Source organism: Molothrus ater, chromosome 5 (genome assembly GCF_012460135.2).
Source record: "Molothrus ater isolate BHLD 08-10-18 breed brown headed cowbird chromosome 5, BPBGC_Mater_1.1, whole genome shotgun sequence".
Classification (NCBI taxonomy): domain Eukaryota; kingdom Metazoa; phylum Chordata; class Aves; order Passeriformes; family Icteridae; genus Molothrus; species Molothrus ater.
Genome location: NC_050482.2, coordinates 49,957,976 through 49,973,802, shown reverse-complemented (window position 1 = coordinate 49,973,802; position 15,827 = coordinate 49,957,976). Strand labels below are relative to the sequence as shown.

General features: G+C 49.2%; 1 protein-coding gene across 5 annotated transcripts in view; it reads left to right on the top strand.

Moving 5' to 3' along the window:
- Nucleotides 1–286: 286 nt before the first annotated feature.
- CACNA1I (calcium voltage-gated channel subunit alpha1 I) overlaps nucleotides 287–15,827 on the top strand; it is a 177,887-nt gene continuing 162,346 nt past the window's right edge. For 3 of the 5 annotated variants that reach the window (XM_036400212.2, XM_036400210.2, XM_036400207.2), the window contains exons 1-2: nucleotides 287–927; nucleotides 13,691–13,992. In XM_036400212.2, coding sequence (XP_036256105.1) covers nucleotides 13,712–13,992 — 281 coding nt within the window. In that variant the 5' untranslated portion in view covers nucleotides 287–927; nucleotides 13,691–13,711. The remainder of the gene's footprint in view (nucleotides 928–13,690; nucleotides 13,993–15,827) is intronic. The other 2 variants (XM_036400208.2, XM_036400209.2) reach the window with 2 other exon arrangements.

Sequence of the window (15,827 nt, the reverse complement as noted above, 5' to 3'; positions counted from 1 at the left end):
TGCTGAAGGCAGTGTCCACCCAAAAAGGAAGGATGAGTGGGCTGAAGGAAGGGGCAAACCAGCTGTCCTGAGACCCCACTGTGGATGCAGGTGTGTGATGCTCTGCAAGGAGATTTCTGCCCTTCCTCCTGTGTTGTAAGAATTCCTGCATTCTGTGCCTCTAATTGTAGGTTCCCCTAAAGACATTTGGTGTCACTGTAAGGACGGTGTTTCACTCTCTCTCTGCCTGTACAGTTATTCTCTCTCTCTCTCTGTGCAGTTCGCTCCATAAGCCGGTGGTGAGCATACCATGAGACGGAGCGAGACAGAGAGAAACCACACACCAGCCCTTCCTCCTCACTTCCCCACCATGGAATAGCTTACCTTGCCCCCACCCACACCTCCATCACCTCTCAGCGTCCTGCAATTATTTTGACCCTCTCTCTGGTCTTTTTGGAAGGAAGCTTCTGTCACTTCTTAACACCACTCACCTGGAAAAACACACAGAGGCAAAATCCCCCCAAGCCCTCCTGTGAAGGAAGAGGTCCTTTTTTTTAACCTCTTTTTGTTTGCTCTGACTCTAGAGCTTCAGACTCCAGCCTGAGCAGCCACAATTTCTTACCATGTATTCTCCTTTTAAACCGTCTCCTTCCTGCACACGCTCAGTCCTCGCAGGCACGGATCTAACACAACTCCCCGCTCCTCGCCGGCAGGTTCTTTGCTCCCCATCACTCAGCTGATCCTGATCTTTTTTTCTCCTGTTCTCCCCACCCCGGGCACCGAGGTGTGTGTGTCTGCGTGTGAGTGTGCCTGTGTGCAAGGGGGGGAGGTGGGGGGGCCTTTTTTTTATCTTGGTGGGGGAATTTTTTCAAAGCATCTTCATTATTATTTTATTTTGCTTCTCTGACTTGGAGACTTCTCCCTCGGAGATTTCTTTTCCATGCAAAGGTAGGTGAGACGCATGCACACCTGGCTAACCTTGTGTCTGTCTCATTTTGCTGTCCTTTTAATAGAAAACTTGTGCCCACCCATGTACCTGCATCATTCCTGTTCTCTTTCGTACCTGTTTCCTCTCTGGCAGAAGTAAAAGCTGAGGGTAGACATGTCTGTAATGGGAATAATTCTGTCTTTCCAGAGAGGAAAGTTGTTTCTGTGTGCATGTCCGGTGGTACGTGTATGTCCGAGTGCAGCGCCCATGTATGTGAAACTGCCTCTGTTTACCTAACAAGTAGCAATAATTGATTTTGGTCTGTGTTTTGGGCAGTGGTGGTGGTGGTGGAAAGGGAACAACTGTGTGTCCAATAGTTCATGTCCACGAGCAATTGCAGCAGGGAATGTGTATCTCACAGATAATCAGCAGCTCTTTATACATGACTGTAAATGATACAAGGAGTGTGAATAATTCCAGGAATTTCAAATTTAGCCCTGGTTAGTTTGTTCTGTTATGATGGGGAAGGATGGTGGGAAAGAGGGAGGGTTACAAAATCTCCTCCCTGGAGAGGTAACTGCCTGAGACTTGTAAATACGTAACTTTTCCTAAAACCTTCTCACTGTTTAGGGTCTTCTTGGGTTTGGGGTATTGTTTTGGTTTTTTTTTTTTTCCCAAAGCAAGAGTTTGGTCTTGGATTCAGGTTTCCTAAATTGTCTTTTCTTGTTTTGTTTATGGTTGTTATTGCATTTCAATTGCATGTGCAACATCCTGAAAAGGGACATGGAATAGGATGTACTTTAATTCAGCAAAATGCATCATCTTCTGTACATCACTGGAAGCTGTTGGCTGGAGTCAGGGGGTGGAATGGGGTGGAAACAGAAGAATTAGAAAACAAGAGAAACAGAAATAATGTTAGACCTTGTTGACTGGCAATTATCAGGCATATTTTCTGCCAGTACTGGTTTTCATAACCCTCTTGATGGTTACCTTTTGCTTCTTGGTAACAGCAGCTGTGTGAAAAGTACTAGTGGCTTGAAAAAAATAAAAGGCCAGAAAGAAAAAAAGCCCCAAATATATATATAATTTCCCTGCAAATTATTGCAGAGGAAAATGGTAAACATCTAAAGCAGAACTTGTTGTGCATTTTCTCTCTGCTAATAGGAGGTGTTTATCTCATTGATCTGGGGGCTGCTGCTGGTTCTGTGTCCCTGTCGCTTGGAAAACTGCTATGTAAATTGTCAGTTGTTTCTGTGTGCTATTGCTGAGCTCCTGATCTTAGATTTGGGCAGGTGACTGAGGATTTGTTACCTCAAAGAAGGAAGGGGTCTGCTGACCCTCATCTTGCTTACCCGTCAGTGTTTTAACTCTGACACGTAAGCTTCTCCATCAGTGGAAAGAAATCCTCAAGCACATTCTTTTCTCAACACCCTATCTGCAAAGAAACTTTTAATTGAGAGCACTACAAGGAGAATCCAAGAGCCCCATTTTTGCCCCCCTTTATATTTTTAAGGACACCTTCTAAGCAACTCTCCCCCAGCCAGCACTGCCCCATCCCTGAGGTCTGGGCAGGCACACAGCCTCAGGCAGGAGGGAGCTGCCTGCAGGGGACTGAGAGCAGTTATTCCTCTCTCTGTTAAATAACAAAATAGTTTCATGGCATGGCCACTGGATGTGAGCTTCCTCAGAAGGGCTGCAGTGCATGTCTGTCAGTGAAGGTCTGGTGCCACAATCCTCTCCCAGGCAGGCAGACAGGCAGGGATGGAGTCTGGGCACAGCACTGGGGTGCTGCCCACTGCCAGGGTGCTTGCACCAGGCTGGCTGGGCAAGGGGGCAGTACCTGCTTGGCAAAGCCTGGGCCCTGACTGCAGCAGGAAGGTGGGGAAAAGCAGCTTCCCTGCAGATCTCACTGGAAAGCTGTGTCTAAACACTGGCCACCTCCATGCACCAGAAGATGCACACGTGGCTTGCCAGGAGATCTGGTAGTGAATATCTCAGAGGAGAGTCAGGGGGACAAAGAAGCGGCTTTGATCTGCCACATCTAAGGGGTTTGCCTTGTGAAGCCTGGATCAATCTGACAGTGCCTATTATAAAGGGGGTTATGCCAACCTGTTTCATGTTTTATGTTTCAAAATCTCCCCTTGTTGCTGCCTTGGGAGTGTTTTCAGGCTGTGGATGTGGCTGATGCAGAGCCAGGGCATCTACAGCCATCAAGGGAGTGAGGGGAAGCATTGTGTGAGGGGGATGCTGTCTCACAAGGAGCTCAGTGCTTGCCTGTGGGTGTTCCAGGGTGGGGACAGTGGCCTTGGCTGGGGTATGAGGAGATCAGCTGGGCATCCTGGGGTCTATCACAGTGCACCTACAATGCTGGGTGAGCTTTCCTGTGTCCTCATTCTAGTCCCCATCAAGAGCAGCATCTTCCTTGATGGTCCAGTCCTGAGCACCCTCAAGGTGCCAATAATGCACCTGTGCCCTGGGCTACAGTTCTGGCATCTCTAGTCCTGGGCTTGCTTGCTTGCTTCCTTCCACCAACCCACATCCCACCTGGCTGCATCTCTGCTGCCTGATCCACTTTTGGAGACCCCATGTGTCCATGCCCCATGTGTGACGTGGTGCCAGCCTACAGCCCTGTTTAATGTTAGAGCCCTGCAAGGCACACCAGGAGGATGTCCCACACCAGGGTGGCTTGTGCTGAGCCCTGGCCACCTCTGATTTTGGGAAAAGTCTGCAATTCCAGGCTGTGCTGCAAAGAAGCAACATGCTTGGTCAGCTTTTTTTCCCCTAGTGAAAAAAAAAAAAAAGTTGAAACTAATTTTTATTCATTTTTCTCAAAGAGAACAAGTGTCTACAGCTGGAAACTCATGAAAAGCACACACAATGTTAGGAATCTTTAAAAGAATGGGGCACTGATTTAAAATAAATTTAATCTTTTATTAAAGTGAAGTCCCAGTCCTGCACATTCAAGCAAGCAGGTGAATTTCTGCAGTTGCCCAGAGCCTTACTAGAACCTCTGAGTCCATGGATGGGTTCAGAAATCAAGTGGTACAGGTGCATCTGTAAGATCATGTACTACCATCTCTTAGTTATGTTAAAAAAATATTAGATGGGATAACATAGAGCTGATTTGAAGGGTTTTAAAGATCTGTAAAACCTCAAACTGCTCTTGGAAAGTAGAATTTTCTTGTCAGTTATGCAGAGGTACATTGCTGTTTATAATGACCTAATATAGGCAGCTTATTAGTTTATTCATCTGTGTCTGAAGTGCATGTATTGAAGCACCTAGAAATCACATAGTGGTTTGAAAAATGTCTTATACTGATAGAAAATTTATTTAAGTCCTCTAATCATAACTCAAATTGCATAAATCAACCCAGTAACTTTGTAATAAACTCTCTCTCCCGGTGCTTGTCAGGCCTCGGTGTTTGAAGCACCGCAGTGTGCCCTGAAGAGCAATCAGCCCAGTGTATCAGGGACTAATTGCAATGAGGAGATGTCAGAAAATGCCTCCTCTCTTGCCTTGAGCTGGAGGTGTGTGCTGCTGTGGTGGCACAGGAGGGAGGTGGTTTCTGGGCCAAGCCAGCCTCAGTCAGCAGGGGCTTTGCAGATTCATCCCAGTCCTTGCAGCCTGTGGGCTCCTGGTGTGGAATCCTGCTTGTTGGGGTTTTCTGCAGTAGCTTGTGCTTCCCAGCACCTGCAGAATGCAGTGCAGAAGCCCCATCTCTGTGTGATCAAGGCAGGATTGGAAGGGTGCCTTCAAAAGCAAAGGTTGTTACCCTCTTATCAAATGTGTGTGTGTATTAAAAAAAACAGCACCAAGGGTACTGCTGGTCTCTGCTTCTGACATAACCATCATCTGCAGCATGGGCACCACATCCTGCTCCGTTTTGCCTTGATGTAAAGCTCCATGGGGGCATCCCTGGAGGGCAAGCAAAGGGCAAATCCTTATGAAACGACTGGATTTGGGGCTATTTGGGGCTAACAGGGTGGAGAGGAGCTGCTGACCTGTGCTGTTGGTAGCTGATGAAGTGACAAATGCCAGGGATTTCACTGCTGTGATGTGGCTGCTGAAAGTGCTTGTCTGGTATGATCATTAGGATGGGGGGCAGAGGGTAGAGAAGGTTTATATTTCCTTTCTCTGAAGTGTCAGAGTTTGGCTGTGGCTACAAAAACACTGGTGTATGGAGAGCACAGGTAGGGTTAGTGGTGTTAAACCTTGCTCAGGTGCTGCCTTAGTGTCTGTCTGGCAGGCTCAATTCAGTTGCTTTCCAGGACAGAGGTTAGGAATGGATTTTCCTGCAGGTCAGACTGTCAGGAGTGGTTGGGATCCTGTTTCTGCTGCTGCATGTGTATGTTTGCCAGTGTGTGCATGTGTACAGTGGGCCTAGCACTATCTTGCATCTCACCTCTGAGTGGAGACTTTTAGCAGTGCTGATGCCTTTAATTGCTTGTCTTCCTTGGGCATTTTTTCCCCTTATCTTGCCTTTAAACCCACTATGAATTTGGCAGGGGGATGGATGGAGGTAGGGGGCAGAGTAACTCCTTATGGACTCTTTCAGACTGGGTTTTCTGGCAAGGCTGTAAGGATTTAGCTTGGATATAGGGGTCCCTTTCAGGTCTGTGGTCAGATATACTTGCACTGGCGTCTCTGCTGCTTTTCAGTGATTGCTATTCAAGCAACTGTCCCAGCTTTGTTTTTTTTTTCCCCTGGTGACAGCAGGGAAAGAAGGGGACTTTTACTTTTAAGCTCATGTAAATGAGCAGCAGTGCCAGTAATCAGGTCATGTGGGATGCAGGGGAACCATCACAAGGTCCTGTCCATCTATTAACCTGAGACTGAACAGTCTGTAGGCCTTTGCAGAAGAGTTAGCAACATTGTCTCTTCTATGCTTCTAGAAGTTTCCCATCTTCAGAGCTACATTTATTTCCCATATCTCTCTCTTTTCTGGAGGCAGAGCCTGGGGCATCATCACACTCCACATAGCTTTAGCTCCCTTCCTGTTTTTGTTTTTGCCAAGAGTTAGTTTGCTCCAAATGCATAGCTGTGTTTATGCAGATTATCTCCTTTGGAGAGATTGAGGGGGAGCAGTAATTTTTAGGGAGGAGAGAGGTTGTAAATGTAACCCTTGATGCTCCCCAAAGCTCTTCATATCGTGTTCCCTTTAGATGTGCTGCTTACTGTCTCCACCTCCCCATTTCCATTTTCACCCCAGGGAATCTCCTCTCCAGATGTGAGTGGTGATAGTGAGTTGGGAAAAAGTCTGGAGGTGGTGAGGATGCTTGTGCAGAAGTGGGAAGTTGCATTCAGTTCTGTGCTGTGACAGGGACCAGGGAGTCTACTGGGGTCTCCCCACTCCTTGTATGCTGCTGTTTTCCTGCTCACTCCAGCAGGTCCTGAGGGGACACTGGGTTGGGCACTGGGATAGAGATGAAAAGGGCGGAGAGGTTGATACAGGAAGGATGGTGTGAAACAGCAGAGCTTCTCGCTGCTGGCTCAGCCTGTGTGGGAGCAGCCCCAGGATGCCCTTTTCCATGCACTTTCGAGGTGCAGTGCTGGTAGCTGCCGCCTGGGGCACCTGTCCTGGTGGTGGGCAGGAGCTGCAGCTCTGCTCTCCCAGCGTGGGCTTCTCTTGGAGGCACAGCTGAGGTATTTGCACGTTTTGTCTTTCCTGCTAGCACTTCAGGATCTGGGTCCTGAAGGGCTAAGAGTGTGAGGATGGCCTCAAAGCCATCATTGCTGGTAGCCTATGACACCACTATCTTCCTCTTCATCATCCTCCTCTGACCGTCTAATTGTCATGTTCATTGCTGACCTGAAGGAGAGTGTAAACAGCGCATTAATGACTTCCCTGGTGATGATAAACCAGGTTTTTGCCTGCCAGTGGAGATGCAGTAAAATAACACAAAGGGAAACTACTAAGGTCAGAAAGATGAGTGGGAAATAACTTACAGATATTAACCTTAGGAAAAATACAAGCTGATGCATCTGGAGGCAATCAAAAATGTGAAACATGGGCTCTGGTGAGGGACAAGGAAGGGAATGGCTCAGGCCACAGGATATGACCGTAGATGGCACATCAGACATGGACTCGCAGCGTGACAGGGCCAGCAAGAGCCACGGGGCTGGCAGCCCCGCCCTGCGACACTCGGGACATCGGTCCCGGCACAGCCTGCGGGGCGACGGGCGGCTGCAGCGACATCCACGCGGAGCCACCGCGGGGCTAAGGAGATTAATTTACGAGCGAGGATTAAGTGCTAAAGATGTGCGGCTTGGCTAAGCGGGGGTTTTGAGTGAGAGGACGCGGCAGGAATTGTCTCACGTGAAAGGTGTCCGTGTGCACGAGGAGGAGGAGGAGGCATCGCTGGGAGCTGTGCCGAACAAAGCAGTGACCCGGGAGAGCGGGGCGGGTTTGAAAGGGAAAACACTGACTCTGGGGCAGAGTGTCCACATGGAGACGGATCTGTTGCAGTATGGAGTCATCCTCAGAAGGAGATTTTTAGAGTCTGTTCACTTGGAACATCAAAAATGGAAATGCTTTGTTGAAAACAAGTATGCATATCCTCTGGGAAGCAGTGGGATAAAGTTAGGGTCCGTACCTCGCACCTCTGGGTCTCAAACACTCCACATAGTTAAGCTCAGGTCAAGATTTTCTAAAGGGAAACTTCTTTCTCCTCTGTTTGCCTACACCCAAAGTGACCATATTACCCCTATGCCTTTTCTTCTCTCATTGTTTACTTTCCCCCCCTCCATCTCTTCAGCAAAATTTTACTGATCTCCATAACATCTCCTTTGGCTTGGCCAAAGGCTTCTTAGCAATGTAAGCAGATCCCCACTTTGCTGTGCCAGGGACCAAAGGTACGGACAGGATGGGGCTGTCCCAGCCACAGGACAGGGAAGTGATACATTGGACATTGAATGTGATGATGAGGGTGGAAGTGACCTGGAGATCAGGGCTTGCTCTTCCTACAGCTGCAGAATGCTGCCTGCAGTACAGGTTGAAGGCAGGGTATTGTTGTTGAGACTTCAGGACAGACAGTTTGCTTATTTTGCCCTGTGCTGGCTGGACTGCTCCTTCACCTGCTCAATGTGATGCAGGAATTTCTTCTGCTCCCTGTCCTTAACAGGACGAGGGGTGAAAAGTGACCAGGGTGAGGCTGTCAATCACTCAAGCAAATCTAGCAGAGGGTAATAGCATGTGTGGAAAGAAGGCACAGCAATCAATCAGCATGCAGCTGCAAAGGCAGCAGGTCATGGGCATTTGACCAGGGCAGGGAGCCTGGGAGACCTTGGCTCTGGTGCAGGCCACGGGTGTTGTGCTTCAGGGGCCTGTGGGAGCACCAGCATCTCCGAGCAATGGATTCAGGCACCGTTTGGAACACTCCGTGCTGGCTTTCTGCCACGTCCCATTGCAGGTGGAGGTGCTGGGATGCTGGAGATGTGAGAGCTCCTGTTTCAAATTAAGTGCTAAGAAAAGTGACCCTGTTCCTTCCTGGCACTCATAGAACCCCACACACACGCAGGCAGATGAGAACAGGCAGAGAAACACGCCAGTGCCAGCTGAACACACACACAGAGGGAGCTGGGTACCACTAATTACATTGTACCACGACAAACGCTCCAAATGTGAAACCTGTATGACTAACACATCCCTGCAGCCAGACACAGGCATCAAAGGTAATGCTTGCCACTTATAGCAGCAAACAAAGGCGGGCTCATGGCCGTGCTCAGCAGAGCCCCGGGAGGCTACAACAGCTCTGGCTGGGGTCACCCACACACCTTCCCAAATATGCCACACACACAGGGACCTCCTTAAATAAGTCTGGGCCTGTGCAAAGCTGGCTGCAAAAACTGTGCCCCAGATGCTTTTCAGCTTTTGGATGGATGTTTGGGGATGATGAATAAATACATGTGCCTCAGGTGCTGCTCCAGCTGATGGGACCATCTTGATCTCCCCTGCAACACCAGCTGGAGGTTGTCATTTTTGTCCCTTTTCTGCAAGGGTGTTAGCAGGACAGAGTGGCTGCTGTGCTTCCTGCTGCTTCTGAGTAATGGGTGACTGATGGTGATGGATGGTTTGGAAAGGACTTGTGTGCCCTCAGAATGGGAGGTACTGTGTTTACATTTAAAGGAAATGCAGTCTGCACTTCCATTTTTGATGTGGACCCCCGTGTTGTCTGTGTGAGCAGTGCACAGGCAGGAAGGAACAGCTCTGAGGCAGTGTGGGCTGGCAAGGGATACAGGGTTGGGGATGATGGTGGGGAAGGTGAGCTCTGAGGATGGTCCCATGTGAGAGGGGAGTTGTATCCCACTGGACTCTGGGTGGATTCGCTCCAGCAGTGGGACAGTGCTCTGGGGACCTCTCTCTGGTATTTCCCTCTCCCAGCTGGCTGCAGAAGGCCCTTTCACTGTCAAGCTGCAATAGTTCAGAAGGGGCTGCATGAGCCTTGTAGGGGTCCTGTCAGCCCTCCCTCACCCACGGCCCTGTCAGCCCCTCTGCCAAGGGGGCAGAGAGGAGCTGGGAGGCTGCTTTGGCTGGGGTGTGGTGCCTGCAGGACACCTTGGGCTGGCTCACTCATGGCAGGTCATGGCACTGACAGCCCTGGGATGTCAGCTGAAGCCCTAAAGGGGGAGTGTGTCTGAGCTGAGACTTCTGCAATGCATGCCAGGAGGTGACATCGGCCTTTTTGGACAGACACCTCTAACCTGTAGCACTTCTCCTGCATTGTGATAATTTCTCCTTTTATTCCTAACCAATTTCCACTTCTCATGAAGTCCACGACTTCTCTTGCTGTTTTAGAGCATCCTTCTCCCTTCCTGCTCAGTAGTCTGGCAGGACCAGGTGCTTTTGGGGAAGGGCTGAGCCAGAGGCTGTCAGCTTCTCTTGTGCTTGCCAAGGCAAGGAGCTCCCTGCCAGCACACGTGCCCAGGGCAGGTGTGTGTGCAGGATGCAGCACCAGTGGGTGCTCAGCTCAGGATGCTGGTGGCTTTAAATGGTACCGGGGCACGGACAGTGCAGACTCAAGACCTGGCTCCGCAGAAGGGTTTGGCACAGGCTGTGCAGGGAGAGAAGCAGGAGGAGCTGCCAGCCAGCCCACAAATAACTTCCCTTCCCCTGGGAGGGAAGTGCAGCTGGTGTAGCATCGCTCCTTCAGTGGTATGTGACTTTTGCAGCGGAATGTTTTCGTGTATTTGGGAGACATTTAAGATAAGTCCAGGCTGGGGACGGTTTGATTTTTTCTGGTGGGTCTGGCCTGCTGTACCTGCTGGGGTTAGGCTTGCCTGAGCAAAAGGCTGAGTGAACAGAACATGCATCTGGCCATCCCATAACCCTCATCTTGGATCTTCGTCCTCCTGTATTGCCCTTGTCACAGTAAGCTGCACTTGCACAAAGGGGAGGTTAGAGGCATCCCAAAGACAAATTCTGGAGATTTATAATTCTGTTGAGTATTACTACAACTGTCTTTTATCTGGGTAGCAACCCTCTCCATTGATGCACATTTCTCTGTATATGCAGATAAATGCATTTGCCAAACTCATTCCTCATTTTGATTTAAACAGGGCTCCCCTGGGTTGAAATACTGTATCAGGCTGACTCCAACCAAGTTACAGAGCAATGCTACAGCAAGGGAAGGCCACAGAATGCAATCCCAGAGAAAACAGCAGTATTGCATGAGTTGCAGCCTAACAAAAATAGGGGAAATAGCTCATTCCAACCTCCACATCTGAAATGGTAGCAGAGACAACCCTGGACCTATCTCTGGCAGGAAAACCACTCTACTCTTCTTTGAAGTTGAGATGGGAGGACTGACTGTATGAAGAGCTCAGAAGTGCCCCAGTGCTTGATTTCCCCTCCCTCTCTTTTGACACAGAATATTAATCCTGCTTAATGTAGGAAATACACCATGATCACAGCCTTGGGAGGCAGAGCAGGATTGAATCTCAGGGAGGTAACGGGTATTACTCACATCTCCAGTGGGGCAGCTGTCATTCAAGGACTGTATTTAGCTTCAGAACTTCCAAAGGAATTCACCTGGCCCTGTGTCCATATGAGCCTTAATGAGTCAGTCTGAGCTACACAAATTACAGTGATGGACTGTCTGTGATAAGCACACTACCCAGTTTGTGCATGAGTGTATTACATGGGCAGAGCAGCATCCCTGAGTCCCAGCTGCATCCAAGCAGTGGTGAGATGGAGAAGAGGCCCTGGATGCTTGCTGAAGGGAAAGCAGGGAAATGATGATGAGGTTGTTTCTCCTATTCCTTCTCTCAGTTGTACTGGTAATTATGAAGCTTTGTACGCTGCAGTTTGGAACTGTCATGCCCTCATCAGTGTGCATGCTCTGAGCACCATAATAAGTAATTTCTCCTGGCTGTCTCTGCTAATCTTTCTCCTCTGTGCTGTAATGGGCGGGAAGTTGGGCTCAGCCACAGCATGTTAATAGACTGCAAGGGAGCCAGCTCAGAGCAGGCAATGGGGAGCTGGTGGAAATGGGGAGTGAAAAAAGTGGTACAAGTAGTTGCATGGGTGCATGGGTGCCCAGAGTCAAAAATCTGCCGAAAGTTTTTTTGGAAACAGTAGCGATAGATGGTGAGAAGGATGCACTGTAAATTTTTTCACGGGGCTTAAAAAATTATGAACAGCATTCCCAAAGCCAGTCAGGAGACATGGTATCTGTTCTTTCCAATAGCTGCAGGCCTTTGGGATAATGAATTCCAAGAGTCTCTCTGCTATCCCCTCAGGGACACTGTGTCTGCTTTCTAAACCCCTGCACTTGCTGCTCTTTATTCTGACAAATACCAAGCCTCGAAGAACAAGCAAAGCTTTGGATCAAAGTGTCTGTTGGAAGCAGGAGGCTGAGAAAACAGGATAGGTAGGCAGAGGTTTCAGGGTCTCATCTGGGAACGATGGGGCACTGCAACCTGAGGTGGAGTGGTTGGCAAGCCTGACAGATGAGTGGTGTGGAGAGCATTGGAGATCACAGATCCAGCAGTGTGAGCATCAAAAGGGCCACGGGCTGAAATGTCAAGGGTGCATTGCTAAGGCAGAGCAGTGTGAACAGAACCCCTCACAGGCTTTGTGATCCTAAAGTGACGAGAGCTGAGACAAGTGCCAGGGAGGATAACCTATGGCCAGTATGTGAGGAGATGAGGTCTGGACAGACATATCCTTTCCTGCTGCTCATCATCCCTTTCTGCACTGCAGTGTGTCTGAGGGCTCTTGTGTGGCTTTTAAATCTGCACTTGCAGCATGGGCACTCCAGATGGTTGAGCATGCCAACAGGGTGAAGGGAAGACAACCAGCAGTCATTGGCCAAGCTCTCTTTCCTGAGAGTGTCCCTGTAACACCCCTCCAAAGCCAAGCCTTGGAGTTTATTTAATTCCCCCCAGGCAGCAAAACTACAGTTTTAGTAAAAGTTTGGTGTAGTTGCTCTGTAGAGTGCAAGAGTGTTGTGGTTCCATCCTGGGTGGCAGCTAAGCCACATACAGCTACTTGCTCACTACCCTCCTGCTGGAATGGGAGGAGAATCAAAAGAGTAAGAGGGAGAAAAAGGCAAAAAAGTGAAATAAAGGCAGTTTGATGGGTAACACAAAAGTTGTGCACTCAAGTAAAGCAAAAAAAGGAATTTATTCACTTCTTCTCATGGGCAGGCAGGTGTTCAGCCATCTCCAGGAAAGCAGGGCTCCATCATACATAACACTGACTTGGGAATACAAATACTATCACTCCAAATGTCCCCCTTTCTTTCTTCTTCCCCCAGCTTTATGTGCTGAGAATGATGTCATATGATATGGAATATCTCTTGGATTAGTTGGGGTCAGCTGTCCTGACAGAATGACATCATTCTGGCTGTGAACCCTTCCAGCTCCTTGTGCACCCCCAGCCAACTCACTAGTGGGGTGATGTGGGACACAGAAAATGCCTTGGTGCTGTGTGAGCCCTGCTCAGCAATGACTAAATCATTGGTATCATCAACCACGTTTCCAGTACAAATCCAAAACACATCCCTAGTCCAGCTACTGTGAAGAAAATCAACCCTTCCCCAGCCAAAACCAGCACAGGCTGCCAGTGAGCTTGAGCCCCTGCTCTTCTCATGCCCACCCACGCTCTCTGACCATTCTGTTTAGGGAAATAACTTTTGCAGCTCGTGTTCATGGTGTTTCCACTGCTCCAGCATAGGAGAGCTCAACAAGCTCGAGTAAAAGGTGCTTAATGTTTAATCCTGCTTGTGTTACAGCTCACTGCTTGAATGAGTGACTGTTGTGTATGGGTTTGACATGCATTTCTCAGTGTCAGTCTGATGGAGCCTGTGCAATGGTGTGACTCAGGACCAGCCCAGAGTGCCCTTGGATAGAAGAGCTGGGACAGCAAAGCTGCATCTGGAGCTGGCAAGGCTCTGTTAGGGACTGCAAGGGCAGGATGGCTCTGTTGTGTCAGGATGGGCCCATACTATTCAAAACATTGTGCTCTGCTCTGGTGCTCAGGCTGCCTCCAGAAGAGCTGCCACCACCCCCTGAGATGGTGCAGCCCTCTGACAGAGTGTCTCAGGGGCTGCAGGGATGGTTTAAATGGCAATGGAGGGGAGCAGCCAGAGCAGTCTTGGTGGAGAGGTGACTGCCAGAAAAGAGCTTAAAACTGCTTCAGCACCAAGTGGTTTATCACTTGTCAGAGCCATCAGTCCTGCAGCTCTCCCCTGCTCTGCACTTGCTAGGAGAGCCCAGATGTGCTGTGCTTTTGCTGCTGGTTCCTTGTGGGATTTAATTTCTCTTACTCGCTTCCCCTGCAGGGGTTCTCGCTTGTGGCTGGCATGGCAGAGTACGTCCCCCAGGCTCCCTCCACCTGGCCTGCAGGCCCACAGCCCCCTCACACTTCTGCCAGCTGCCCCCTGGAGCCTGTGGATCTGGGCACCTCGGAGCAGCCAACACCACCGGAGCAGCCACCCTCCTCCCTGGAGCTGGGTGACGATGAAGAAGTCACCTCCCCTCCGGATCCTGACGTCCCCTACCCAGACTTGGCCCCTGTTGTCTTCTTCTGCTTGAAGCAGACCACGAGCCCACGGAGCTGGTGCATCAAAATGGTGTGCAACCCATATCCTTTCTGAGCTGCCCCTTCTCCCTCCCTGCCTCTGGCTCCCTCCTGCCCTGTCCTCCCCTCATCCTGCCCTCCTGGGGTGCCTTGCAGGTAAGGAATAACTTTTATTACATTTTTAACAACTGTCTTTGTTCATTGCTTGTGTTTAAACAGAACCTTTGCTGGTGTGATTAAAAGACATTGATTATGAAAGAAGGGACTTCAGGAAGAGCCACTGACATTCCCAGGCACAGGGACTGGGAGTAGGGAGAGTGGAGGTGTGAGGAGGGGTACATTAGAAAACCTCTTCTTCCCCTTCCCAGCTCCCTTTTTGCCTGGGACAGAGTAGGATTTGCCAGCCCAGGAGCTTTTCAGACTGCCATGAGCAGTGGAGGTGTCTGACAACAAAGGCTTTACTGAGAGCTCACCTTGCCTTAGTGAGGGAACCACCATTCCTTCTCCACCCTGATTGCAGGGAAACCCAAGTGACCCTTTCCCTTTCCATGTAGTACATGTCACTGTCCTGCCAGTGCCTTGTTGGGATGTCTGGCCAGGAACGAACAGGAGAGTGTGTGCTCCACACAGCCTGGGAGAGATCTCTGGGACACAGGCATGTCCTCCTCTCCATGGTCAGCAATCACACACAGGTGTTGTCACTCACGCTCAGTGCCTCGATGGCAGGAGGGCCCCTGCAGCCCAGCAGTGCCCAGGATACCCACCTGCAGCCCAGCAGTGCCCATGAAATCCACCTGCACAGCTCATCACCAGGAGCCTGCCAGTGTGCTCTGTGGCTCCAGTGGTATAAATGCCAGGTAGAGAAGAGCAGTTGTTCCTTGAACTGTGGGATCATGGACAGTGTGGAGGAAATGGAGAAGAAGATGAGTCATCAGAGAGGTTGGTCTGAGATTTTATGTGAATGTTTTTCTAGCTGGAAATCTCAACTGGCAGCACTTTCTACCAGGCAGTTTCTTAGTTCCTAGTTAGGTGGGTATTAGCTATGAGGATGCCTGCTCTGGTTTTGATGTACAGATTAAATCCGAATGTCTGGGCATATAGTGGAGCCTAGCAAAATGTTTCCAAGAGTATTTTCAGCTTTAAGAGCCTAACCCCGGGTGAGGACTTTGAAGTAGTGTCAGCAGTAACAGCTGACCTTAAATGGATGAGATTTGTTTTAATTTCAAGTGTAGGTAAAGGTTTGTGTTTGAGCTCTGAGCTCTTGTCTTAAAGTTCAAAAGCCACTGAAGAGTGGTTGCAGTCTCAAACACAGGTTATGGCTGAGAACACATTGGAGATTTAGATATTTTGCTTTCTTTTCCACTGGCTGCTCTATAAAATTTTAAAACTTTGTATTGAATTATGCATTGCTTTTCTATAACAGTGTGCCTGTGCTAGTTATTATGTCCTAGGAATCTTGTCCTAGCATGTGGTAGAGCAGGACTCAGAGTAAAGCCCAAGACATTTGTGTCACGATAAAAGGCTGGATTTGGGAAGTGAAAGAAGAGCAACAGCGTGGGTTTGGGATGAAGGCTTGCTTTTGGATGAGGGAAGGAGGTTGTGGTGGAAGAAGAGAAGAGCCTGTCCTTATTGCTGGCTAAAAAGTCACACAAAGTAGTCTCTCCAATTTGGTATATTGCAAGGAGTTTGCTTTAAGTTGTTGGAACTATTATGCAAGAAATTGGCCTGTTTTAGTTTTTAAGTGTTATTTTTGTCCTAATCTGCAGACAAATGTGTTCTTTGACTTGGAAAATGACTTTTTCTTATTAGAAACTAGACAAAGGAGGAAAAAGCCTCATCCAATCACCTGTTGATGACCTTACATGTGGCCACCAGGGAGTGAAGGGCAATGGTGGGGC